The sequence below is a fragment of the Monodelphis domestica genome, chromosome 3, assembly GCF_027887165.1.
Source record: "Monodelphis domestica isolate mMonDom1 chromosome 3, mMonDom1.pri, whole genome shotgun sequence".
NCBI classification, from domain to species: domain Eukaryota; kingdom Metazoa; phylum Chordata; class Mammalia; order Didelphimorphia; family Didelphidae; genus Monodelphis; species Monodelphis domestica.
This window is the reverse complement of record NC_077229.1, coordinates 233,484,926-233,511,895: the sequence shown is the minus strand read 5'-3', so window position 1 is coordinate 233,511,895 and position 26,970 is coordinate 233,484,926. Positions and strand designations below refer to the sequence as shown.

The 26,970-nt window shown below is 33.7% G+C and overlaps 1 protein-coding gene across 3 annotated transcripts in view; it reads left to right on the top strand.

Annotated features, from left to right (window-relative positions):
• ZNF407 (zinc finger protein 407) overlaps positions 1-26,970 on the top strand; it is a 670,437-nt gene that overhangs the window by 67,141 nt on the left and 576,326 nt on the right. For all 3 annotated transcript variants that reach the window (XM_007487796.3, XM_016431724.2, XM_056823576.1), the window contains one exon: positions 20,574-25,393. In XM_007487796.3, coding sequence (XP_007487858.1) covers positions 20,641-25,393 — 4,753 coding nt within the window. In that variant the 5' untranslated portion in view covers positions 20,574-20,640. The remainder of the gene's footprint in view (positions 1-20,573; positions 25,394-26,970) is intronic.

Here is a 26,970-nt window from a genome sequence, read left to right as displayed (position 1 = left end):
CTCATTAGTACATTCCATATTTGTAATTGGTGGTACTCATTAAAATTGAGTGGTATAATAGTTGAAAATTATTTTGAATAGAAAGTCCAAGATGAAATGGGGAAAAATGCAGGTGCATGTCTTTTAAAATTTCTGTACTGTCTAATGAAATGTAAAAGGATGTCTGTTACACTTATTTTTTTTTTTACTAACAATAAAAAGGAAACCTCATCCAGGTACTAAAGAGCAATTAAAGGAGAAGAAGTATGTTGTATTTTAGTCGTTACAATTAAGCTGCATTATTTCATTACCTTGCTAATAAATGTTTATTCTAGGGAACAGTGCAAGTTAGAATTGTAGTTATTCATGTTGCCTTTGTTTTATTTTCTTGTTCAAGAATAGCTGGACAGTTTTCTTTTATAATTTCTTATATTATGACTTTCAGGTGGTCTAATAATTCTTAAATGGACTCTCCTAGATCTGTTTTCCAGGTCAGTTGTTTTTTCAGTGAGATATTTCTTGTTTTCTTGTTTTTTTATTTTTTGGATGTCTCATGAAATCATTAGCTTCTATTTGCTCAATTCTAATTTCTAAGGCCCGGTTTTCCTCTCTTTTTGGTCTCTTTTTTCATGTCTTCTTGATTTGTGTTCCTTTCTCTTATCCACTTTTCCTCTGTATCTTTTAATTCGTTTTTGAAGTCTTTTTTGAGCTCTTCCAGAATCTGTGTCCTACTTATATTTTTCTTTTGGATTTTGTATGTGTTTGCTTTGTTTTCACTGTCCATTTCTTTGTCTGTACCTTGTTCTTTGTCTTTGTAAAATTTTTCTAGTTAGGTGTATTTTTTTGTTGTTGTCTGCTCATTTTTCTTACCTTTTTATAGGTAGTCTCTGTTCTCTGGGATATTAGGGTACCTTCTTAAACTTACTCCTTCCTGGATTTTAGCTTTATTTCTGGGTTTCTGCCAGTTTTAGTTCTTCCAAGATGGTATGAAGGCCTTGAGCTTCCCTGCTTCTATTCTGCCATCTTGCCTCCAGAACCAGAAATAAGCATTCATTAAGTATCTTTTAATGTGCCAGGTACTCTGTTAAATGCTTTACAACTGTTCATTCATTTGATCTTCCCAACTACCTTTCAAGATAGTTGATATGATTTTATTAACTGTCTGCTATTTTGTTCACTATTATGCTTTTACTGTCTTTCTCAGTTTCCTCAACTATAAACCGGGATAATGATGATACTTACCTTGCAAGTTGTTTGTGAGGATAAAATGAAATAATATTTGTAAAGTGCTCAACCCACCTGGGACATATAAATTCCATTTTCATCATCTGTTTCACATTTTAAGTATTTAACTTTTCTATAGCTTTTTACATTATTAACTTCCCTTTCTCTAAAATACCTTTTTTTTCCATCCTTTGACTTTTGTGACTCTGCTGTCTTCTGGTTCTCCTTCCCTTTGGAATGCTCTTTTTTTTTCCCTAGGCTGTCCTTCATTGTTTCCCTGGGTTTTTCCTGTCCTCAAACTCTCCCTTTGGCTCTAATCTCCCTTCTGTATACCAGTGTTGGCAAAGGTTTTCAAATTTGGGTACCCAAATTGCAGTTTTAAGCTACTTGCGAGGCCTCCCCCTACCCCAGAGAGAAGAGGAATGAAGTGCTCACTTTGGGTGTCTGGAAAAAGTGGTGGTGAACACAAAAAATGTCCTTGGATGCTGAGAAGAGGGAGAATGGAGTAGCTCCCCTGTGCCAGCTGGCTTCTATACTTCACCAACACTGCTCTAGATTTTGTCTTTTGGTGATCACTGGGGCTTCATTTTTACCTCTGAAGGGGACTTTTAAACCTATATATTCAATCCTTATCTATCTCCTGAACTTTTTAGTTTATCCAACTCATTATTGTTCACAAGGATATGCTTAGATATGTCTCATACTCAGTGCTATAAAAAACTGAACTTGTAATCTTCTTCCCTTTCCCTAGCTTCCTCTATCTTTTGATGTTTTATCATCTTTTCATTTATTAAGTTCTGAAACTTTATAGTCAACTTTGATTCTTCCCTCTTTCTATTTGTAGGCTTACCTCCCATACAGTCATGTTGGAAGTCCTTTTAATTTTTCTCCACAATATCTCTGATATCCATTTCTTCTCTTCATACTGCTATTGCACTAATTGAGGGTCTCATAATTTCTTACTTGTACTATTGTAATAAACCATTAACTGATGTCTTTGCATTTGGTCTATCCCTTCTGTCTAAAATTTTTTAAAAATGTTTTTATTTATGTCCTTTAAAAAAAATTCACTGGTTTCCTCATTCTTTCTAGAGAGCCTTACCCTATACCATTTAAAAAAAAATTTTGTTATTAAAAAAAGGAAAGAAGAACAAATCAGAATAACTGATCAGTACATCAAAAAAGTCTAAAAATATGTGCAGTGAATAATATTCATGAACTTCTTCTGCAAATGGGAAAGGAGGGGTCGTCTTCTTTGATCTTTTCTTGCAAGTTTGATTTTTTGGTCACTCTTTCCATTTACCTATTGTAATCATTATGCATATTGTTTTAATGGTTCTGTTTTTTTCACTGTCCATCAGTTCATGGCAGATCTTTTATACTTTTGTATAGTTTACTCATTTTTTATAGCACACTAATATTCCATTACATTCATATACTTAATTTTTTTAGCCATTCTCTAGTCAGTGGGAATCTAAATTTGTTTATAAATTACTATTGCAAAAAAGTGCTGTGTATTTTGGTTTATACAAGAACTTTCTTCTTTATACAAGGACAAAGTTTATCTGGGAAATAAGTTTAGTAATGGAATCTCTGAGTCAAAAGACAGCAACATTTTAACCACTTTATTTGCTTAATTCCATTTGCTTACTAAAATCATTTTTACTGATTCACAGGTCCACCAACAATGTAATAGTTTGCCTATCGTCCTACTACACCTCCAACAACACTGACTAGTTCCATCTTTGCTCATCTTTTCCAATTTTGCAGGTTATGAGATGAAACTTCAGTGTTGTTTTGATTTTCATTTCTCTTCTTATTGGTGATTTGGAGCATTCTTTAATTTACTTGTTCTTCTTTTGAACTATTTGTTCATATTCTTTAACCTCTTATCTATATTAGAGATTGACAATCTACCTGTAACAAAGCTGTTCCCATCATCTAACTGAGGAATAGCTCTGACCATGCCATTCCTCTCATCATACTCCTTCATTTGGCTTCCCTGAATAAAATTCAAGTTGATTAACTATAATTTATGATCTTCCAAAATTAATCTCCCTCTTTCTATTGTTTCATTTCATGTTAATTGTCTTGTTATGCACTTTATTTTTGTTACCATTAGTCTTTCCCTAAACACATCTTGCTATTTATCTGTGAGTTTGGATTCAAGTCACTTCCTATACCTGGTATGTTTTTCCTTCTCAGTTCTGTCGTTTATTTTTTCTAGTCTTACTTTAGGTTTTGCCTCTCCTCTGATGACTTCCCTAATCTTCCCCAGCTCAAAATGTTCTTTTCTTCTTCAGAATGCTTTTCACATGTAAGGATAAAAAACTGTAAATGCCAAAACTGTAAAAGTTTTGGCCAAACTGGTGAAGATAAATTTTAGTGTTTTAATTTAAAATCTAAATAAGTGGTCGCCATGGGAAATTCCCAAATATGAAAAATACCCGTCAGCTGGGGATTTATGGAGATTTTAATTAATATAAATGAAGGAATTAAAGGAAGGAGAGAGAAGGAGAGAGAGAGAGAGAGAGAGAGAGAGAGAGAGAGAGAGAGAGAGAGAGAGAGAGAGAGGGAGAGGGAGAGGGAGAGTGAGTGAGTAAGTAGCCGAGCAGTAGAAAGGGCCAAGGGGACAGCGAGTCAGTCTTTTCACTCACCACAAGATCGTCTCCAAGCATGTTCTTTAACTCCGAACCGAAATCCTCTCCAAACTGAATTCAATTGCGAACTCAATTCAAAAGGTCCCTCACTTCAACTTCCAACTCCAACTCTAACTCTAACTACTTCAACTCAAATTTAATACCTTCTTGAATTCCTCCTACCCCTTACTTTTAAAGAAATTTTCTATTATGTCACCTCCCCCATCTCCCCTAAATTTTCATTTCTACCAATCACAGTAGATGCTTTTTTCCAGGACTGCCTATTCTAGTTCTCATCTTCTTTTGTTCTCACCTTCTCTGATTAGATAAAATCTACCGAGTACTTCACACCTCTTTGTTAAGCTTGCCTTTTGTAAGTTACTTGACCTTTTAGTGATTAATTTAACCTTTATAGGTACTTAGCACTTTTTTGTATTAGATCTAAAAATAGACCACCTAGCTTAAGGTTCTAGCTTTACTATAAGTATGAGTTAGGGACTTTTATTGTTCAATCAGGAGTTTTCAACTTTATCTTCCCCATAGGCACTGTCTGAGCAGGGTGGAGTAATTTTAAAAGTTCTCAATACATTCCTGATTAAGTACCTCCATTGTTAAAAATGGGGAATAGCTTAATCAAATCTTCTAAAGTAGAGTCTGAGTAGTTTTAAGATTCACACACAGCCTTTCTTGTTTTTTGGACTCTTTCTTTTCCTTTCCTTAGCCTCCACTTCCTATTCTTTCTTTTCAAATCTCTACTACTCCTCTTTTCCACCCCAATGCATTATAAGCTTTTTGATGTAGAGGGAGTGACATTTTTAATGTAAAAGGGTTTACCTAAATACTTTGGAGATAATAAGCATCTAATAAGTGTATTTATAAGAATGTGTGTGAGAATTTGTTTGTGAAGGAGAATATTTGTGTATGTGTGTATGTATGTAAAAGGAGTGTCCTGTGCTCATTGAGTGTGTCTAAAAGATTTATATGATTGAACAAATGTGAAGAGAAAAAAAAGGAACTGAGGGAAAATGGAAATAGAAGTGAATAGAAGGAATAAAATGACCCCTTCTTCCTCAATCTCGACCTTATTTATAGCCAAGGAAATCTGATATATGAACTATTTATTCAGCTAGTCTAATGCTTTGCTGTTTTCTCAACTGCTATTCCCAAACAGCTCTACTGGATGAATCTTCCTGTAAGAAGTGGCCACCAGGTGTCATCAGTATGCTATTACTTGTCTGACTCTTATTCTTAAAGAGGACATGAGAAGCATCACAGATTTTTAGAATTGGAAGGGACCTCCCTTATCACAGCTTATGTTATGACCAGCCATCTAGTTTTTATATGGAGACCCCCTACTGAGGGAGAACCTTTTATTAATACTACTTATCTTGTTCCATATTAGGATAAATTTTATTCTTGGGAAATTTTTCCTTTTATCAAGCCTAAATTTGTCCATTAATATCTTACTTCATTTACTTCTAGTTCTAGCCTCTTATTCTGGAATTTACTGTCTTCTAGATTATTGCCTTTCAGATCTTTCCTCCATGAGCTTTTTCTTTTCCAGGTTATTAATCCCTTATTCGTATAGCCAATGATGCTATGAGAAAAGAGGCCTTTCATCACTGTGATATCCTACTTCTCTATGTTTGAGTCTATCAGCATCCTTCATAAAATGTAATAGTACTTAAAAATGAATATAATCTGCCTAATGTGATCTGACCAGAACAAGTCCAGGTATGGTGAGACTATCAAAAGCTTATTCCTTGAAGCTGTATATATGTACTTCTTAGTGTCTTCCACCCTGCCTGCTATTGTTGCTTTATCTTAATCTTGTAATCCATGAATAACCTCAAATATTTTAATTTCAGTTTTTTATTGTGAACTTAATAATCATCAATAAAAAGACATTTCACTCTATCAAGAAGGAAAAAACAAATGTATATATGAACTTCTCAAATAGTTTAAACGTGTATGTTCAATAAACAAGTAACAGAATTCCCATTTTTGTTCCCTTCTGAACTTCTTATTTTCCTAGGTGTATTTAAAAATATTTTGTTGATGTTTTCCTGACAGCATGGTACCACCTGTAGAGGACCTAGGCTGTTAAAATTTTTATCTTTTTCCCTCATTTAGTCAAATCAAATCAACAAGCACTTATTTTTTTAAATCCCTTACCTTATGTCTTAGAATTGATACTAAATATTGGTTGCACGACAGAGGAGTGGTAAGGACTAGGCAATTGGAGTTAAGTAACTTGCTCCAGGTTACATATTTAGGATGTCTCTGAGGCCAGATTTGATTCAGGTACTTCTGATTTTAGGGTTGGCTTCCTCCTAGCTGCCCTGTCAATAAGCACTTATTTATGCAACAAGCTGACTGGTCCATCTCTTCCTATCATACATTTTCCTGATTACACCTTATATTTCTTGTTTTTTCCTAAAATTCCTTCATTGCTTTCTAGAATGGTTGTTCTCATTCATAGATTCACCAACACTGTGTCAGTGTCTGTACTTTGTTCAAGGTGTACATTTAGTCCCTCTAGCACTTAGCTAGCATTTTCCTCTTTTGTTATCTTTGCCTATCTGAATGCCATGTGGAATCTCAGAATTGATTTAATTTTCATTTCTCTAGTTAGTAGTGATTTGAAGCATTTTCCAGCATGCTATAGAGAGAGCCTGGGATTCTTCATTTGAAAAATAACAATTCATATTCTTAGCCCATTTGTAAAATGGAGAAATGACTCTTAGACTTGAAACCATTTCTTGGAAATGGTACCTTTATCAGGGAAACTTGCTGCAAAGAATTTTTTTCCAGTTAATTCTTTCTTTTATAATGGGGTGGTAGGTCATAGGAAGAGAAAAATAGATTCCTATTCATAAAAAAGTTATGAGAGGGATGTGATACAGACGTGAAATTGTACTCTTTCAGATGAGAATACTGTTATTAATTTTACTTAACTATTTAACTTTTTTATGAGACCTAATGAAGTGAGAATAATCAGATCAATTATCTCTATGATGATTATGATTCTCAAATCTGTTTGTACAGCCTTAACTTCCTCTTGATTTCCAATCTTGCATCTCCAATTGCTTTGTAAGTACTACATCTTGAACTAGATGTCCTGAAGACATTTTATCCTAAACATGTCTAAAACAGAACTTCTTACCCCACTTCTAAACTTCCCTATTACCTTCTAAGGTCCCACCATCCTCCTAGACCCATAAGTGTCATCTTTTACTCTTCACTGTCTCTCCACAAAGTATACCTCTCCTCTGATACTGCTACCACCCTTTCACAGATCCTCATTGCCTCATGCCTAGATTTTGTAATCTTCTTTACAATCTACCTAGCTATAATTTTCTCCCTGCCTCTAGTCTGTCTTCCACTTAGCTGCCATAGTAAATTTTCTGAAGCATAAGTCTAAATTATTTCACCTCTTAGACTCAATAAACTCTGATTGCTCCTTGACCTAATTCAGGAGCAAAGATAAAATCCTTTGTCTAACATTCAAAGACCTTCATGACCTAGAAGTCTGCCCTCACCTTACTGGTCAGTCCAATGACACTGCCCTCTTGACTCCGGACATTTTAATTGATTATCTCCCTACTCCTGGAATACTCTCCCTTCTCATTCTGCCTCTTGGCTTTTTTTGGCTTCCCTCAAGTCCCAGCTTAGATTCTTCCTGCCACTGGAATGTCTTTTAATTCTAGTGTCTCTCCTCTATTGATTATTTTCTATTTCTACTTATCCTATATATACATATATATATATATATATATATATATATATATATATATATTTTGTTAGTACTTTGTTGTTTTTACATTGTCTCTCCAGTGTATTAACTCCATAGGCCTCCTTTATGTACATTTTAAGTAATTGATAACTTCATTGAAATGGAAGAAGAGGGAGAGTAATATATTGGAAAACTAATGTCAGGAAGAAGGCATGGGATAGATTAAAGACTTGTAGACTGCAGAGAAGCTTGACTTCTTTATATCATGAATGCTTTAATCAAGAAAAGAATTGTAAAAGAATTAGTAAGTGCTCTACAAGATGAGCACCAAATAGTATAACAGGCTGGGCAACTCTCATCATTGATGTGCTAATCATTATCCCTGAATCAGCTGGTAGTGTAGTTAGATTACCTTCTTTTCAGAGCAAACCAGATTTAGTGTCAGAGGAAAGACCAGATTTAGTGAAAAGCCAGAAGAAGGAATAATAATGAGAAAAATGTCTAACATACAGTTGAAACAATTCAACCTTGAACTATTTAAATGCATAATAGTGGGAAAAAAGGGTAGAGAGCAGAATGACATTGACACAGATTATGATAATTTTACATAGAACTTTAATATATAAATGAGTTACCCTAATAAGGATATCAAAAGAACTTAAAAAGTATAAGTGTCTTAGGTAACCATTTACCATGCTAAATGGAAAGATGGTAGCCAAATGACACACTGCTTTCCTCATTATAACTTCTAGAAAAACCATTTATCCTATTTGGTTGTTCTTAGGTTTCATCATCAACCTCAACTACTCTAAGCTTTAGTATTCCTGACACCATTTTGGCAGGACTGTACTAGGCTTTTGGATTTATCTTCTATTACTTGACCTTGAATTCATCTTTTGTATATGTAACTTTTAAAATAATTGAGATTGGTTGATTAGTTTTCTTTGTATAGACATCGGTCTCTTCAGACAACTTATCCTTCTTTATCAGAATTGTTTTTCTTTATATTGTCAGAATTTTGTTCTTCAGTATTTCTTAATATTTCTGGTCTGACATCTTCTGTACCCTCTTCCAACCTCATAGGATTTTAATCAATGCTATTCTATGGGTACTTATTGTAAACACTCTCAAATCTTCTCTCTTAAACTCTAGGGTGCTTGTCAGGACTATTTCTGGCTTTCATTTGTTTAAAAACTCTAGGACACTGATGGAGAACCTATGGCATGGGGGCCAAAAAGGCACACATAGCATTCTCTGTGGGAACATTCCCTCCTTCCCCCCCACCCCAGAGTTTGTTATGAGAAAGACAGAGGAACTTGGGTGGAGCTGCTCCACTCCCCCTCTCCACCATGCCTGATGACATTTTTTTTTTTACATCACCCACCCCTTTGTGTAGCAGCCTAATGGGAGCTCTTTCTCCTTTCCCTGTGTGGGGCAATGAGGAGGAGGAGGGGGAGGGATGCTCCCGGCACTCAGTGGGGTGAGAGAGAGAGAGAGAGAGAGAGAGAGTCAGACAGACAGACAGACAGAGACAGACTCTAGCAGATCTCTAGTTAATTAAAGTTCTTTACCACTATTATATCGTGCCTATTTTAGACTTATCAGTTTCCTAAAGTTCAGTAACAAAAGTTGCTTCTGCTTCTATCTTTAGTGACCTTTAATCTTACCTCTACAGTGTGTCTATTTTTGTTTCTTGGATTTCTTCTCATGAGTATGCCTCTTTATTTATAGTATTTCCTTTATATCTTGATCCTGTTGAATAAGGTATAAACATGCAGGGCCATATTACAGTCACAGATCACATCTCACAAAGTCTCAGTGATACCAGTGACATCTCTTTGCCTTCTTGCATTAAGATCTCAAGATCATTTGGTTTGTTGTCTAAACTTCATGTAATTGCATATAAACATTTGTGGTCATGGGATTTATTGCATTTTCCTTTCTTGGAGTTCCCTCATGTAAAATTCTGGGTTTGTAAAGATAATTTTAGGGTTGTGACTTAAAAATCTAGAGTTAATTGGTCGCTGGGGAAAATTCCAAATAAAATACCCAAGTTAGTCTGGAAATTTATGGTAATTTAATTAATATAGAGGGAGGGAATTTCAGGAGAAGTAGGGAAGAGGATATAGGATTTTTACTGCCTGGCCTGTGCCAGGGGGAATTTAAAATTCCCACCTCTAGGTCTCTGAAGAAGATTAGAGGCTTCTAAGAGGATAAAGTTGGAAAAGTAAAGGAGGGAAACTCAGCCAGAAACTCACCATCGAACTGGACAATAGCTTGTAGGCACCCTAAGATGCCAAAAAGCTCAGCATGCTGCTATCAGCCAAACCTCCACCGCCAAAGGTCCTGGAGAGAGGAAGTGAGCCAATATATAGACCTTTCACTCTTGTGTCTCCTCCTCTAAATGCCCATTCTTTTTAGTTCTCATCTTCTTTGATTAGATTATATCTTTAGAGTTACTTAACACTTATTTGTTAAGTTCACCTTTTGTGAGTTACTTAACCTTTTTGTGATTAATTTAACTTTTATAGTTACTTAACACCTTTTTATATTAAGATCTTAAAATAGAATTAGCTTAACCTTCTAGCTTCACTGTAAGGTAAGAGTTAAGTACCTTCATTGTTCAATCAGGAAATTACAACTTTATCTTCCCCTAAAGAATGGTCTAAGTAGGGTGGAGTAATTTAGAGTTCCCAAGACATTCCTAATTTTGTTAAATTAAGTATCTTCATTTTTATAATCAGGAAATAGCTAAATCCAATCTTCACAGTGTCAAGTGTCTCACTTTTTTTTTTAATTTTTGGCATTTATTAAAAAAAGTTGAGTTCCAAATATTCCTTCTCACTCCAGTTCTTGCCCTACCCATTTGAAAAGGGGAGCAACATGATATCAATTATACACATGTGAAATCTTGTAAAACATTTCCATCTTAGCCATGTTGCAAAAAAAAAAAAAAGAAAAAGAAAGTGAAACAATATGTTTCATTCTGCCCTCATACTTTATCAGTTCTCTCTTTTTTTTTCTCTTTTTGCAGGTAGATAGCATTTTTCATCATGAGTCCTTTGTAATTTTCTTATAATATTGTATTGAACAGAGTAGCTAATTCTTTCACAGATGATGATTATTACAATATTGCTGTTACTATGTAGTGTTGGTTTTTCTCAGTTCACTTTGCATCAGTTCATGTAAGTCTTCCCATCTTTTTCTGAAACCATCCATTTTGTAATTGCTATCGTAACCATATGCCAGAAATCTTCAGCCATTCCCCAATTGATTGAAATTGAGTCAATTTCTAATTCTTTGCCACCACAAGAAGAACTACTATGGATATTTTTGTATGTATAGATTCCTTTCCTTTTTCTTTGATCTCTTTGAGATACATACTGATACTCCCTTGCTTTAAAAAAAATTTTTTTTTAAGCTCTTTTTCAGAAATCTGGACTTCAGTGCCATGTACCATCTCTTGGCCAGAATTTAACTTCCAAATTAAATATTCCTTTCTGAATCCCTTGTCTTTGGTGGATTACTATGATAAAAACACTACCTGCACCTCTATGATCTTCTGTTTCTTGTCCAAGATGCCATAATTTTTGGTAGTGCTTTCTAAGTTGCTTCTGCCAGTATTATTCGTGCCATGTGAATCATCAGAAGTGCTTAGTAGTCTTCTGTTTTGCAAGTCTTGGAAGGGTCTCTATGACTTGTATATATTTCTGGGGACAGGAGAGACAGGTCTCTGTCTGTCAGTCTGTCTGTCTCTCCTTAGAAAGACTCTCAAATTTGTTTTTAATCTACAAATATACAATGGTCTTTCATCCCTTTTTCTTTTGTATGCTGGTCTTTCATTCTTTCATTCTTTAAACTCCTAACAAACATCTTTTTGACATTTCATAGGCTTTTTCTATTCTCTTTCCTCATTCTTCAACTAAGTCTTTCTAATTTTCTTAAAGTAGCATTTTCTGATATAATTTGAAGGAAAAGATTTACTCAAATCCTTTCTTAGGAAATCAGCATGCATGTTGAATCTAATAGTCATTTGGTTGTTGAAGAAATGTAAACATTGTATATACAAAGCAGAAGTCATTGAAAAATTCAATTTGTTTTCCACAATCTATTCTTGCCTGGAACTTAAAAAAAAACATATTTCTTTTAGTTGTGAGAATGAATTACAAATTTCCCACGGATGCATTTCCTTTCTAGAATTTGAGTCATTTCATTTGGAAAACAATTAAGATAGCTCTAACTAACCTATTCAAACAAGATATTTCTGCAGGGAAATGACAAAGGAATAGAGAAATAGACATATACTATGAACATTTCCAAAGGAACTATAATTCACTTAAAGAAATTTTACCAATGAGGAGGCCAAAGAGTATAGCAACAAATACTTGGTTTCTTTGCCAAGTAGAAAGGTGAAGTATACAAAAGCAGAATGAACAGTCATTTATAAAATCATTGAGAAGATTATCATGGAAAATTATAAACTCTGTACCTTCATAAAACAGTGACATATAGTAGAGGCAAAACTAAATTTGGAGAAAGCTTGATGTGAGGCCTGAATAAGCTAGATCATCATAAGAGCTTTTAAAGGAAAAACTAAAAATAGTACAGAAGGCAGATGAAAAATGTAACAATAATTTTTAATTAAAATTAATTTAATTTAAAATAAATCATATTTTGTGGCAAACTATTTTCTGTCAACTACATTTGGACCCTCACATATTAGTACCTAGTGTGTCTGTTATATGTGTATGTGAAAATACCATTTGTTGATCACACCACTTATATTCAGTAGAGTTCTATGATAGCATTGAAGGAGCTGTTTCTTGAAATATTTGAGTGAGGGGAAGAGATTGGATGATTAGAGGAAATCATAGATGCTACTACCAAAAAAAAATGTGAGTGATTTAAAATCACTATTGATTGCCATGACTTTCTTGGCTTACCAAAGTTCTTTATTAGAATGATAGACATACAAAGGGCATCAATGAAAATATAAAAGCAGAAATAATATACTTTTATAAACCCTTTATGGAAAAGCATATATTTTTATCTATATAGTTATCAGAATATAGTTTATGCCCTTTTTCTGATTACTTTAGAAACATTTGGTTTGATAGAACAAAATGCAACTTTGAAGACAAAAACAGGAATAATGTTATATGAATCTTTATGCTATAGATTTTAATATAGCTGTTGGTTCAGAGGTGCAATAGCTGATCAAGTGAACATAGTACTTGAACTTGATTATATCAGTTGTGATAATCTTACTATAAATGATACTAGAAGAGAAAAAAGAGGTTATAGCCAAATGAAAGAAATAGCTCATGGAGTTAGTGGAATGGAAAATGGAAGTGACAATGAAAAAAAAAACAAAGATGGGAAAAGTAGTTATACTACACCAAATATATACAGGATGTTTTTGTTGGAATAAACATAATTAGAAGGGCATTGGGTCAATTTTTTAGGCGTCTGAAAGAAGGGAGAATACCAAAGATATGGAAAAACACCTCAGATTTTTTTGTTACTAAATAAAATTCACTGACGAAATATTAGTACTTTTTTATTCTTTTGCTCACTTTCCCATTTCTACTAAATTTTTTTTGAGAATCATCTTCACTTGCATTATCAACAAGGACATGATTGCTGAAGACTTGTAATGGGAAGAGGCAATCACAAATAACCACACCTTTGTCGTCACACACTGAAAGCTCTGGTGCCTCCAAGATTCCACTGTGACTTATTGGTTGATTATGACAAAGCATCTGATTTAGTAGAACAATATTCAGTTTTAAAGGCTTTCTTTTCCACAAGTTTCCTATGCATTATGTCAAAATGATATAAGATTCCTTGAAAGAAATAGCAATAGATTTCATCGAACCTCTTGTTTGCTAATGTCAAGTGAAGGCTAAAACAGTGAGATGTTTGCTTGTCAAAGGTAAGATTACTGTAGAGTCCAAGTACAATAGGGATTAACCTGTAACTGGTGATGTCCTTTATATACCCCTTCTGTATATTTCATTGTCCTAATGGCATCGTCTGGGAATACTGCTGTAGATAGAGCCTCCTAAGTGAGGCTCACAAATCATTCAAAAGAATTTATCTTAATTGTTCACAAGAGAAGAAATCAAGTGGATGAAGAATAATGACATTTCAGATTAATAAGTGCAGTTGTTCTATTGGGGTTGATCATGTAGAGGAGGAAACTGCTTTGTCTTTGAAAAACTATTCAATATTTTTCATGACCCTAAATGTCTCCCTAAAACAAAGACCCCATGTTTTTTTCTTTTTTAATTTTTTTTTCAGTGAACAAACATATATTTTCTTTCTCTTTCCCCTTTTCATAGGAGTAGGAGAGAAGGGACTTATTTGAACAAATATGTACCATCAAGCAAAATAAATTCCCAGATTGACCATATAAAAAAACTGTGTCTTATTCTGTATGTTTAGATCATCACCTAAAAATAGCACGTTTCATCAATTCTCTGAAATAATGGTTGATGATTGAGTTGATTAAAGCTCTTGTCTTTCAAAATTGTTAATTTTTAAAAAGTTATAGCTTGAATTGTTCTTCTGGTTCTGCTCACTTGATTCTGTATTAGTTCACTGAACTTTACTGAAATCATCACTTATGGCATTGTAATACTCCATTACATTCATATGCCATACTTTCTTTTAAAAATATTTTTTTGAAACATTCTGAAACTAAACACTCAAAATTCACACAGCATTCCATGTACATAGTATGTGTATTGTATATGAAGGCATGAGTTTCCATTTTACGTGACTTGCCTTTTGTTAAATAAAAACTATAATAAATTCTGCATTTTTAAAACTATCGGACCTGTTTATGCTTTCTTCTGAACTTCTTTTATTGTATAAAAAATTTTACAATTATTCTCACTTTTTATTTTTGAATCAGTTATTGCTAGTCAATCTATCTCCCTGCATTGCCATCTCTCCAGTTAACAGAAAATGAGGGGAAAACCCTTAATAAATAAGTATAGTCAAGTGAAACTGATTATCCAAAAGCTACCCAAAATGTATGTCCTAATCTTGGACCCATCACTTCTTTGTCAGGAGATAGCCAAACATACTTCATTATAAGTCCTCTGAAGACATTCTCCTTATGAGACTATGCTTAGTGCTTTGATTATCATTATTGATTCTTTAAAAATTGTTTTTCTTTATATTGTAATTGTCCTTTTATACAAGGACTTGATATTCTAGTTCTCATTTCATAGTATTCATGCCATATTTTATGATGGGAAAATTCTCCCTTATTTTCTCATGCTACATTTTGCTCAGCTGCTCTCAATTTGTTTGAGACAATATAAAGATCCTCCTTAAAAAAAAAAACACAAAAACTTTTCCCCCTTTATTTTTATGCCTCCTCCTACAAATCACAAAGTTTTGTTTTTACTTGTGTCTGTCTTCTCCCTGGCTTTATCCTTCTAAAACTTACCCCTCCCTATTCCTATTGTTTTTTTCAGTTGAGTTTTGATGTATTTGTAAACCAAACTATGTTTGTTTATTTGTATGTGTTCTTGGACCTGCCTGCATTTCAGTAAGATTGAGAGTCATCTGATGCCCATCAGATGCCCATTTCCCTCACCTTTTCCCCATTTCAATATTCTTTTTCCTACACTTTAAATATAAGTAGCAAGTTACGTCCTCTTCTTCCATTGTACACCAGATTGTATATTCCTCCTTTTACCTTTCCTTTTCTTTACATTTCTTTTTTTTAGAATGTTATCACTATACCAACTCTTTCTAATTGCTCAAATAAATTTCCCTTTCAAAATTTCTCTGAACTTTTGTGTTCAGATCTAATGTTCAGCTCAGTATCAGAAATGTTTGAAAACTTTTAATTTTATTAAAGATACATTTTCCCCCTCTATCTTTTGGAAGATGCTATTCTTGATTTTAAGCTTCCCTCTTCTGCCATTTTCATTCTTTGATATTCAAACTCTAATTGATGCTTTTCTTTTACATGAGAGCCCTGGATTTTGACTATTGACTTCATTTCATCAAGTGATTGATGGTCACTTCCCCTCCTCTTCTGCTCCTCCCATCTTTAATTTGCTTTCTGGTTCTGTTGAATATGGGCAGTTTTGAATTAGGATTTCTTGAAATATAATGTCCAGATTTTTTTTTTAAAAGCATCCTTTTCAGGGAGTCCAATGATTCTTAAATTTCCTCCCCTCTTTCTGCCTCTCCTCCTTTACTCTCTCACTGTCTCCTTCCTTCTTTCCTTCTTTTCTCTTCCTTTTTAAAAAGCCTTACCTTCCATCTTAGAATTGATATTGTCTATTGTTTCCAAAGCAGAAGTGCCGTAAGGGCTTGGCAATGGGGAGTAAGTGATTTGAAATAGCTGCCCCTGATTCATAAATTTTCTTCTCCTTAACATGTTTTCCAGGTTAGTTGCTTTTTTGTTATCTAATGTCACTTAACATTTTCTTTTATTTTTTTTCAATCTTTTGATTTTGTCCTAATATTTTTCAGTCTTATGGAGCCATTGATTTCTATTTGGTCCATTTCAGTTTTCAGGTATTCCATTTCTTCACTAAGGTTTACTGTTCTTTTGGCTAATTCTCCTTCCAATTCTTTCCTCAAGGGCTTTTACTTAATTAAAAAAAATCTCTTACTTCATTTCTTTTAGGTTTTTATGTAATTTGTGTGGAAAAATCTGTTTTTTTCCTTCTGGTATTTTTTTTGGGGGGGAATATTTCTATTTTCAATTGTAAGATTAACAATAAAAAAATTAAAAAAAATTCTTACTTTACATCTTATAATCAATACTGTGTATTGGTTCCAAGGCATAAGAGTGGTAAGGATTAGGCATCAGGGGTTAAATCACTTGCCCAAGGTAACACAGCTAGGAAGCATCTGAGGCCACATTTGAACTCAGGAATGTCTGTCTCTAGGTCTTGTTTTGAATTCACTGAGCCACCTAGCTGTTCTATAACAATAATTTTTTTATATTACCTATTTTTTAATGATTTATTCATCTCTCCAGTTTTATTTCTTCAACTAGGCTTTTGCATCAGGGCCAACTTCTATTCCATGCTGTTCTTTTGGGTAGAGTGGTGAAATCTGTTTGGTTTAAACCTGAGTCCCCTGGGTTCTTGACCTAACCCTCATCTTCTAAAATTAGTAATGGATTGGATCTTTAGAACCCTCTCTAATGTCATTGGATAGGATTTTAGGAGCCTCTGAGACTGAATATTTAATGCCTTAATGGTTGTTCTCTACTCTCCTAGGTTTCCAAAGTCCTCATTCTAGGACTCTCTCTCAGACACAATAGAGCTTTGTCTATTTCATGTATGCCATCTGTAATCATGTTGGCACTTTGTTTAGGGGTAGGAAGGAAACATTCTTATTTCCCCTGGGCTTCTGATTGACTTTTTGTATTCCTCTATGATGGAAGAAGTAACTTAATGTAATTTGTCATTGAATTTATTGGTTATTTTTTAAATTGTTGAAAACTTAAATATTTTGCTGAAGTAAGGTTGGGGAATAATGGCAGCTTGCCTCTTGTACAGGTGGCAACATTGGCAGGAAGTCTCATTTATATTACCAGTTTGTTTATCCATTCCCTTATTGATGAGTTTCCTTTTAGTTTCCAGTTCTTTTACATCATAAAAAGAACCAGTATAAATAGTTTTAAAGTATAAAACATTTTTCATCTTCTTTAATATCTTTGGTATATTAAGAAATACTTTTAGTGGCATTGTTGGATCAAAGATTATGCAGAATTTGGTAACTTGTGGGACATAATTTCAAAATGATTTCTAGAATAGCTGGGCCAGTTCACAGCTCAATCAGCATATGCTTATATTTCCATGGTCCTTCCAACATTTGCCATTTTATTCTGTTTTATTTTATTTTATTTTATTTTATTTTTTGCCAGTTTTTTTTCCAATTTGAAAGGTGAGATAGAACATTAGAATTGTTTTAATTAGCTTTTTTCTAAATATTAGTGGTTGACTACATTTTTCATATTTTTTTATAGCTTAAATTTCTCATAAGAACCATCTGCTTTTATCCTTTGACCATTTATTAACTGGGGAATAGTTCTTTTTCCTATAAATTTGAATCAGTTCCTTATATAAATTGGAAATGAGACCTTTTTCAGAGAAACTTAGTACATAGTTTCTTTTCCAATTACCTATTTCCCTCCTAATCTTAGCTCATTTGATTTTGTTTGTAGAAAATCTTTTTATTTTTATGTAATAAAAATATTCTATTTTAACTTCTTTATGTTTCCATCCTTTTTTGTCATGAATTCTCCCCCTAGCTTATATCTGAAAAATAATTTCTATCTTTTTCAAATTTTTTTACATTCATAATTTATTATGCACCCTTCATGTTTTCAGCAGATATTCTTCTGGTTGTGCTTTATGTTTTTGAATGATAGAATAATCAATTCTCCAAAGAATTGAAGTTGGGGATATACTGGAGACCTGCATGGTGGACATAAACAAATATCTTATCCTTAGAAGATTGTTCAGGAGAAGCAGTAAGTGGCATAAGGAATGACATCAAAGAGATTTGTGAGTAGAAAATAATGAGATGGTCATATAGAGAGCCAGGAATAATCAAAGGACAATTAATATTCTTCATTGGCTTTCACATAGGGTAAAAAAATCTAGATAAATGTTGGGTGAATGCTTTTTAGAGCATTTTTGGGATGATGTACACAAGAGTTAAAGAGAATCAGCTGTGATCTGTATAATTTGAAGGAATACTCACTTTGGTGAACTTTACAGGTAGAGTTTTTGATCTATATTGGTTAAGGAATTTCTTTTCTGTGAGCTTTCTAATTCAGTGACCTTCTAGTGACCTCTAATTCAGAGTTTGATCAAAAAAAAGTTTATCTAACCAATTAGAAAATAACAGACAATTCCAAATTATATGGTATATTTTATTTTAAAGTTCATAAGAGTTCATCCATGTGAGAGATCATTGTGGGCTGCATTCACCAGAGAATGCTTAATAGAAGGTGTGGGACTTCAGATGAGCTTTAAAAAATTACATTTGACTTTAAAGAATACTTTGGTTTTGAATAGATAAAGATAAGGGATTAAGACTTGCAGATGAAAGGGAATAATAAAGGCAAGGAGGTAAGAGAGTGGTCAAACATGTTGGGTTATATGGAAAATAAGGTTAGGGCTTGCCGAGAGTGTACAGGTTGAATAGGAAAAGGGAAAAATTGTCTTCTTGTTTTCTGTGTTTGGAGTAGTCTCCTTTCCTTTTTGCCCATTGAATTCCATCAAGGAAATTCTAATTCATTAATTTTTTTCTTAGTGAACTGGCAAAGACCTTTTTGTCCTTTATCCAAGAATTTTTATTGAACTTTTATAATGCACGTGGCTTAGATTTGATGGTTATCTTCCTATGTGTCTTCCTCCTATTAGATTAAAAGTTCCAGGAGATGAAAGATTTTTCTTATTTAAAGTTTGTTTTAGATCTTCAATCTTCAATCAATTGTTCTTAATAAATTGGATTTAAAATTTGAATTGAAGTGAAGAGAAAGTAATATATATATTTTGTGAGAATAATTGATAGAGCTTGGTTAGAGGATAGCTATAAGGTTGATGGATAGAGTTCTGGGTATGGAGTAAAGCTCATCTTCATGAGTTAAAAATTGGTTCTCAGACACTTAGAAGCTGTGGGAGCCTAGGCAAGTCACTTAACCCTGTTTGCTTCACTTTCTCATCTCAGTGTTGCTGTTGAGTACTTCAGTGTCTTTGTCAAGAAAACTTCATTGGGGTTAGGAATAGTCTATCATGAATGAAATGACTAAACAATAACAACAACATGAAATTGAAGGAAGGGTATGATTGGGTAATGGGGAGGTTGTATAGTTATTGACAGAGCTAGGAAAATTTTATACTTGTTGCTGAGATTTAGGGGAAGAAGTAGAGCAGGACACAATTTGTGGTTGAAATTAAGGAGTTTGGTTTTGGACATGTTTAGTTAGAGGTGCTGAAATACCATTAGCCAGTTGGAGATATAGGTTAAGGTGAGAAGCTAGAATGGATTTACAGTTTTGGCAACTCAGAATTTTCATTAAATTTAATTTGGGGTGCTGATCATGTTAAAGGACAAGTTTAATTTGTAAATTTCACAGAAAAGAGAAGAGTTATAAGTTCTAAGGAACATTCAGTTAAATGTTCATTTCAGAATCTAAGATTGTATGTAAAATTAAAATTTCTACCTAAAATAAATGAAAAGTAATGTACTTTAATTAGATAATGTAATGAAAACAATTCATATCATGGAGTTTAAAAAACGTTTTATTAAGAAAGTATTTTTAAATCTTATTATCCATTTATCTGATTCCTCTAAAACCTTAGTTTACTTTAACCTTCACCTACGTATAAAAAACATTTGACAATGGCATAATGATTGTTAGATGGGGAAATTATTAATTGACAAATGAAAGGTGAAGGAGTTCCTCTGAGAAAATGAGAGATGAATGTAGAACACAGGTTATATATAAAGGTATGTTAGCTGGTTTGACCACTGAGATGTTCATAAGACAATTATAAAGGTCTTCATCCTGTGAATACAGAAAATATAAATCCATTGCTTATATATAACATATATTGTATATATAACATGACAGAAAATTTCTTTTTTCCATATGTTTAAGAACAGAACCCCAAATATCCAATAATTCTATTTTTTTTATAGTTATAGAAATTTTGAGATGAAAGACTTCATCAAATTGATTGGGGTTATTTTCTGAGGGAGAGAACTGGTGATATAATTCTTTTGATTTCTACTTCCCTTCTTTCCAGGAAGTACTTCATATATTTGTCAAAGCTCATATAAAAAATGCAAAGAAAATTTCATTGTAACTAATTTCATGACATTTTAATCAAGAGGCTCTAAAGTCAACCACCATTAGTAGTGACTTCAGGGTTAATAAATGACTAGGTTTTTTTCCTATGTGCAAAAGACTAATAATGGACTTACTTATTTTATAGGTGTTATGAAAGCCAAATGAGGTGCCCTTGACACAAGAAACGTAGCTTACCGAACATTCCAATAAGAATGGATAGAGATAAAAATCCTGAGAATGATGAAGATGAAAGTACAGAAACTAAAAGAACAAGAAACTTCAGAAATTCCAACCAAAATGCAGAATGTGAGGCCTTACCTGTCCTGAAATCAGATCTCTCATCAGATGAAGTACATATAGATCCTGAGAAGACAGAAGAGAATGGAATAAATAAAAGAGGATTTTCTGAATCTTCAAATCCTTTAAATACCGATGTGGATAAAAATAGAAATGTGCATTTTCCTAAACGAATAAAGTTGGATGTCTCAGAATACTTTAAAGCAGAGGAAAATGATCTTCAGAGTTCAGCTACAGCAGTGGGAATCACTGTAGATGGTATACAAAAGCCGTTACTGAATGAATTCCCAGATGATGACACATGTCTTCCAAATTTATTATCTCCTAATTGTGACCTCAGTGTTGCTGATGAAGCAGCTCCAAAAAAACATGCAGAGAAAAAATATATGGAAAATGTTGTTTCTCTTGGTTCTGAAAATGTAACTTCTCTTCACTTGGAAGAAATCAGTGTTAGTTGTACAGTTGGAGATGTAGATACAGTTTTTAAATGTAAAGTATGTGATCAGTTGTTTTCTTCTTGTTCTGAGCTGGAAAAACATTCTGAAACTCATATAAAACAGTCTCAAGAACTTATTTGCCACCAATGCAGCCACAAAGCAGAGAATACCTCATCTTTACATGCACATATTAAACAAACACATGGGCAGCAGAATATATTTTGTTGTGATCTTTGTGGTTTTCAATGTGTTGAAGAAAGTCTTTTGGATGCCCATTACCTTGGCAAAACACATCTCCGACGTCAGAACCTTGCAGCTCGTGGAGGATTTGTCCAGATATTGACAAAAAAATCATTTTGTAGAAAACAGTATACAGCAGACACAGAAAAGATAGTGAGAACAAAACCTAGAACTCGTAAATCGAGAAGTAAGAATGCGGATTCAAGAGAATTGAGAAATACTCAAAATAAACTTCAGCTTTTGAAAGAAAGTTTTTCTAAACCAAGTGGTGACAATGAGCTTTTTGTTGAAATGGTGCCATCTAAAAATATTTCCTCAGAAAACCTGAAGAGTTTTGAAGAAGATAAAGCTATTTCACTTGAAGTAGAGACAAATATTAAAGGACAGGAAAAAAATTTAGGCCCATTAGGTACTTCAGAGGATCTTTTAAATAAATCAGAACCTACTAAAAATGACCCACGGACATTTCATAGTATTAATACAGGGAGAAGACTTGACAGAAAAAGATCTGAACGAAGTGTTTTAATGTTAAACTCTGGTTTTAGGAGAAGGAGTGGATCTTTCAACTTAAAAAGTCAGGCAAAGAAAAGACTTAGTCTTTTGGGGATTAGCAAAAAAGGCAAAAATGAGGCACACAGTATGTATATGAAACACCTAAGAACTCAAATGAAGCCAAATGATGCAAAGTCAACAGCTAAGCAATTTGAAACTAATAATGATGTTGATAGTTTGTGTGTGATTACTTCAGCAACCCACGAATTTATGCAAATTAAGACAAAATCTCATCATCCATCCTCCACACAATTTGACTCTTTGATAATGAAGCCACTTTCTAGTCACCAAATGTTATGTACTTGTACCTACTGTGGTCATGTCTCTGAAAACAGGAATAATTTAGAATTACATATGAAAAGATGCCATGGAAGAGAAGTAAAATTTCACTGTCAGACCTGTGATTATTCTAGTTTTTCTCTGGGAGACTTAGACAAACACTTGAAGAGTAACCAGCATCCAGAGGCTGGGTATATATTTAGTTGTCAGTGTTGTTCATTTATTTCAGTGAATGAAGTAAATCTTAGAGACCACATGAAGGAAGAACACAATCTGATTTTTTCTTGTTCTCACTGCAATCTATTCTTCCTATCCAGCAAAGACCTGGCAGAGCATGAAACCACTGAGCAACATATTAACTTATCAGTTCAGTCAAAGAGTTCTCAATCAGTTAGCAATGCTTTGTCTTTACAAGCTAAAACTTTGAATACTTCTGAATCAAGTGATAATACAAAAGCCTCTAGTAACAAAACAGAAAAAGCCTTTCAGGATGATGTCCATAAACTCTCTAAGTTGAACTTTGGAAGTGAAATAAAACATTCTACCTTGAATAAACCCCAGTTTCAATGTAAGAAATGTTTTTATAAAACAAGGTCTTCTACAGTTCTTACGAGACATATAAAGCTTCGGCATGCTCAGGATTATCATTTTTTATGCAAAGCGTGTAATCTCTATTCCTTGAGCAAAGAAGGAATGGAGAAACACATTAAAAGAAGCAAGCATCTTGAGAATGCTAGAAAAAATAATATTGGTTTACGTTTTGAAGAATGTATTGAAAAGGTTTGTATAGGTGCAAGTGATAAGAAGGATGAATCTTATATTTCTGGGAATGGAACAGTTGAAGGCAATGTGGAAAGTATGCAGCTACAGGCATCATCCTGTTTTGAGACAAAAATGCCAACTAACAAGGAACAGGCTAGTCAAATCACCAAAGATGGTGAGTTAGCTTTTGCCAATACCCCAAAGAGAGGTAGACCTAAAGGGAATATTTCAAGGACATGTTCTCATTGTGGTCTTTTGGCTTCCAGTATTACAAATTTGACAGTTCATATTAGACGAAAACACAGTCACCAATATAGTTATTTATGTAAAGTATGTAATTATTACACTGTAACCAAGGGAGATATGGAACGCCACTGTGCCACCAAGAAACATAAAGGACGTGTAGGAATAGAAACAAATGGAAAACAAGGGGCAGATATTATTGTTTGCCCTGAAGAGAGTAATCTTGAGTCTTCTAGAAAGATCACTTCCAGTCCTGTAGGTCCTTTAGAAGGAAGTGTTAATAATGCTAATGAGCCAGTTGAATTGGGTAATACTGTCTTTGAAAAATTGTCAGTAGAGCATGGAAAAAGAGTTGAAGTTGAAGTTGAAAATATACTTCATTCTTTAGGTCAGCAGGGGAGTGGGTATTTTCCTGATAAAAAAGAGTCACTACCTCCCAAATCAGAGGAACTCATTCAGGATGTTGAAAAGAGTGCTACAGTTACAAATGATAATAAATGTGTACATTGTGAGTTTGTTGCTCACTCTTCTGCTTCTTTAGAACTACATGTAAAACGGAAACATACAAAGGAATTTGAATATTATTGTATGGCATGTGATTACTATGCAGTTACTCGCCGGGAAATGACAAGGCATGCAGCAACAGAGAAACATAAAATTAAAAGACAGTCATATGTTAGTTGTTCTTCTGGTGATGAAGGAAATGTTACAGATAGTTCCAAAAAAATTATTGCCCTACATGAAGAAGAAGAACATGAACAAGATTCTAAAGAGCTGCAAGTAAATTCTGACCAAACAGGATATACTCTTGATATAAGTGTATCAGACATGGCTAAATCTAGAAGAACTGAAGATTGCCCTCTCTTAGATGAGAATACCAATGTAGATATTTCCAATGTAATCTGTACTCCTGATTCAGTAGAGGTGGAGACTAGGGAAGAATATGACCTCAAAGAAGATCATTCTGTGGTCGAGACATTCCATCAGCCCCTTGCCAAAGATAAAGTTGTGAAATCTGTGGAGAGAATACCCTCTAAAGAAACTTCTGCTAATGACTCACCCAAAATGTGTCAAAACCCAAATCAAGGAAGTCTGGATTTTAATTGTGAGATCATAAAGGAAAACCAACATGCACTAAATGATGTGAATGGTTCAGATATTCATTGTCAGAAAAATGAGGAAATCTTGGGTGAAAATGGAGGAAAAATTAATAATCAACAGGCAAGTACTGAGCTTCAGGATGAAGGACATCATACTGAAAGCAATCCTTCAATTGTCTTGAGAGCAGCAATTGAGCAGTCCAATCTTGATGAAAACAACATAAACAAAGTGGAAACTATGCATAGTTTTGAGGATGGCAAGGACTTGCAAGACAATGAATCTGTTGTTGTGAAAGAAACGCTTATGGATTCGCAGTATGAAAATGAAATAATTTTGGAAGGGGATGGCCCACAACCTAACACACAAGAATGTGAAGCTTTTGAAACTGTTGATATTGATGATAAAGGAAGATCCATGTATAATTTTGACCAATTTGATTCTTCTATTGTAAGAATAAAGAACCATCAGGATGATGACTCAACAGAGCAGTCTGAGGAAAGTCTGATAACAACTGGAGTGAAAATCAATGAGTTACCTTTCAAAGACTCTATACAAGGTATTAAAAAAAAGAAAACTGAAGGAAATTCCCTTATTGAATCCACTCGTATACGTTGTGATGACTGTGGCTTTTTAGCAGATGGTTTGAGTGGACTAAATGTTCACATAGCTATGAAGCACCCTTCAAAGGAGAAACATTTTCATTGCTTATTATGTGGAAAATCATTTTATACAGAAAGCAACCTCCACCAACATTTGGCTAGTGCTGGTCATATGAGAAATGAACAGGCCAGTGTGGAAGAGCTTCCAGAAGGTGGAGCCACTTTTAAATGTGTCAAGTGCACAGAGCCCTTTGATTCTGAGCAGAATTTATTCCTTCACATTAAAGGACAACATGAAGAATTGCTTCGGGAAGTGAATAAATATATAGTGGAAGACACTGAACAAATCAACCGTGAAAGAGAAGAGAATCAGGGAAATGTTTGCAAGTATTGTGGAAAGATGTGTCGAAGTAGCAATTCCATGGCATTTCTAGCACATATTCGCACTCATACAGGTATGTCTATTTTGTAGCAAGCACATGTTTACCTACAAAAACAAATGAACAATGAAGTCTAAATCTTTATTCCTTTCCAAATATGTGATCCCTAAACACATTTATTTGTTGGCCTTCAGGTATTTCACAGTATTGCTCTGGCCACAAAGCCACTAGTGACACCGTAACATCTTCTTAATGTTATTTAATCCTTTATAGTTCCCCCAATGGTCAAATTTCAAGAGATTACTTTCAGTTTTCTCAAAAAAGTTTATAGTCCCTTTTTAATTTGTGTCATATTTTGACTAGTACTTAGGTTTTAAAACATACGTTAAATAGTATTTTTTACTTTTGGAAGACATGTTAAATGATTTTGAGAGAGATGTTTTGAAAAGAGGTTAAGATAATAAATTATTTACATTTTTAGGATTTATAATATCTAACATGTACTGTTTTGGTTCCTGGAAAATGTAACTGCTGGATAACAAAGTTCTGCCTTTGGGGAGTCAAAAATCAGTCATTGTTTTTAAGAGCTAATATGTAAAGTTGATTTGATATTCGTGAAGGTAGCACCTAATTTAGTTTCTGTGCTCTGTCACACTTAACATTCCATTTTTATGTTTAATTTTAAGTGGAAATTTAAAAACATTTTTGTGGAAAATGCATAAGTCACTATTCTAAATTTATGTAAAAATTCACTGCTCTGTTTCTATAAACTTGCCATACATTCTTTATTTTAAATAGACAGCTTTTCTAAATCACAGTGCTCTGCTTAGACAAGTGGTGTCTCCATAGTTGAATTTATGAGTGGATTTGAATAATAAATTCACATTTCAATGAACATATTTTCATTAAAACTGTAAGGTTTATTTTACTGTACTTTTAAATAATGGCTTATTATGGAAGCTATACTTTAAATTCATGCAGTATTTGAAACTTAGTGCATGGTTACAAGGAAAAAGACAAGAATGGTAAGAAATATGATTATTTTTATTCTTGCTATCATCAAAGATAAATATTTTCATTGAAGAAGTTTGGGACAACATGCATAGAAATGATTGGACAAAGATTGACATTGTTTTCTGGACACTAGCTACTTTGATGTCAGCACTGCTCTTATGCTTTGTACACCTCTATCAATACTATGTTTGAATGTCAGATCGTAATAAACAGTTCACTTTTGGTTGTGATCTGTCTGGGAAATAGTCTTGTTCACATGGGCAAAACATATGTATCAGCTCTCAATATGCTCTCTTAAGGCAGATAAAACCGAATAAAACTAAGGGGAAGATGCTAATGGAGTTCTTTTTAGAATTCTTTATGCAACTGTCTGGTCAAGACATGTTGCTTATAATTGATGTGTCCATTACTTGAATTCTCTTGTAATTATAGTCAATAAGTCTTGTAAATGTGTTAAAGCTCACTAAAAGCATACAAATTCAAGAACAGAGTAAGGCTAATAATTTAAAATAATCAATGTAGGCATTTCAGCACTTAATTTCCCTTGTGTGTTGATAGCTGATCATTCTTAATCCATTAAGATTTATTTAGTCGTTTACAATGCAAAATAGGTTTGCACTGGTCACTTGTGCCATTTG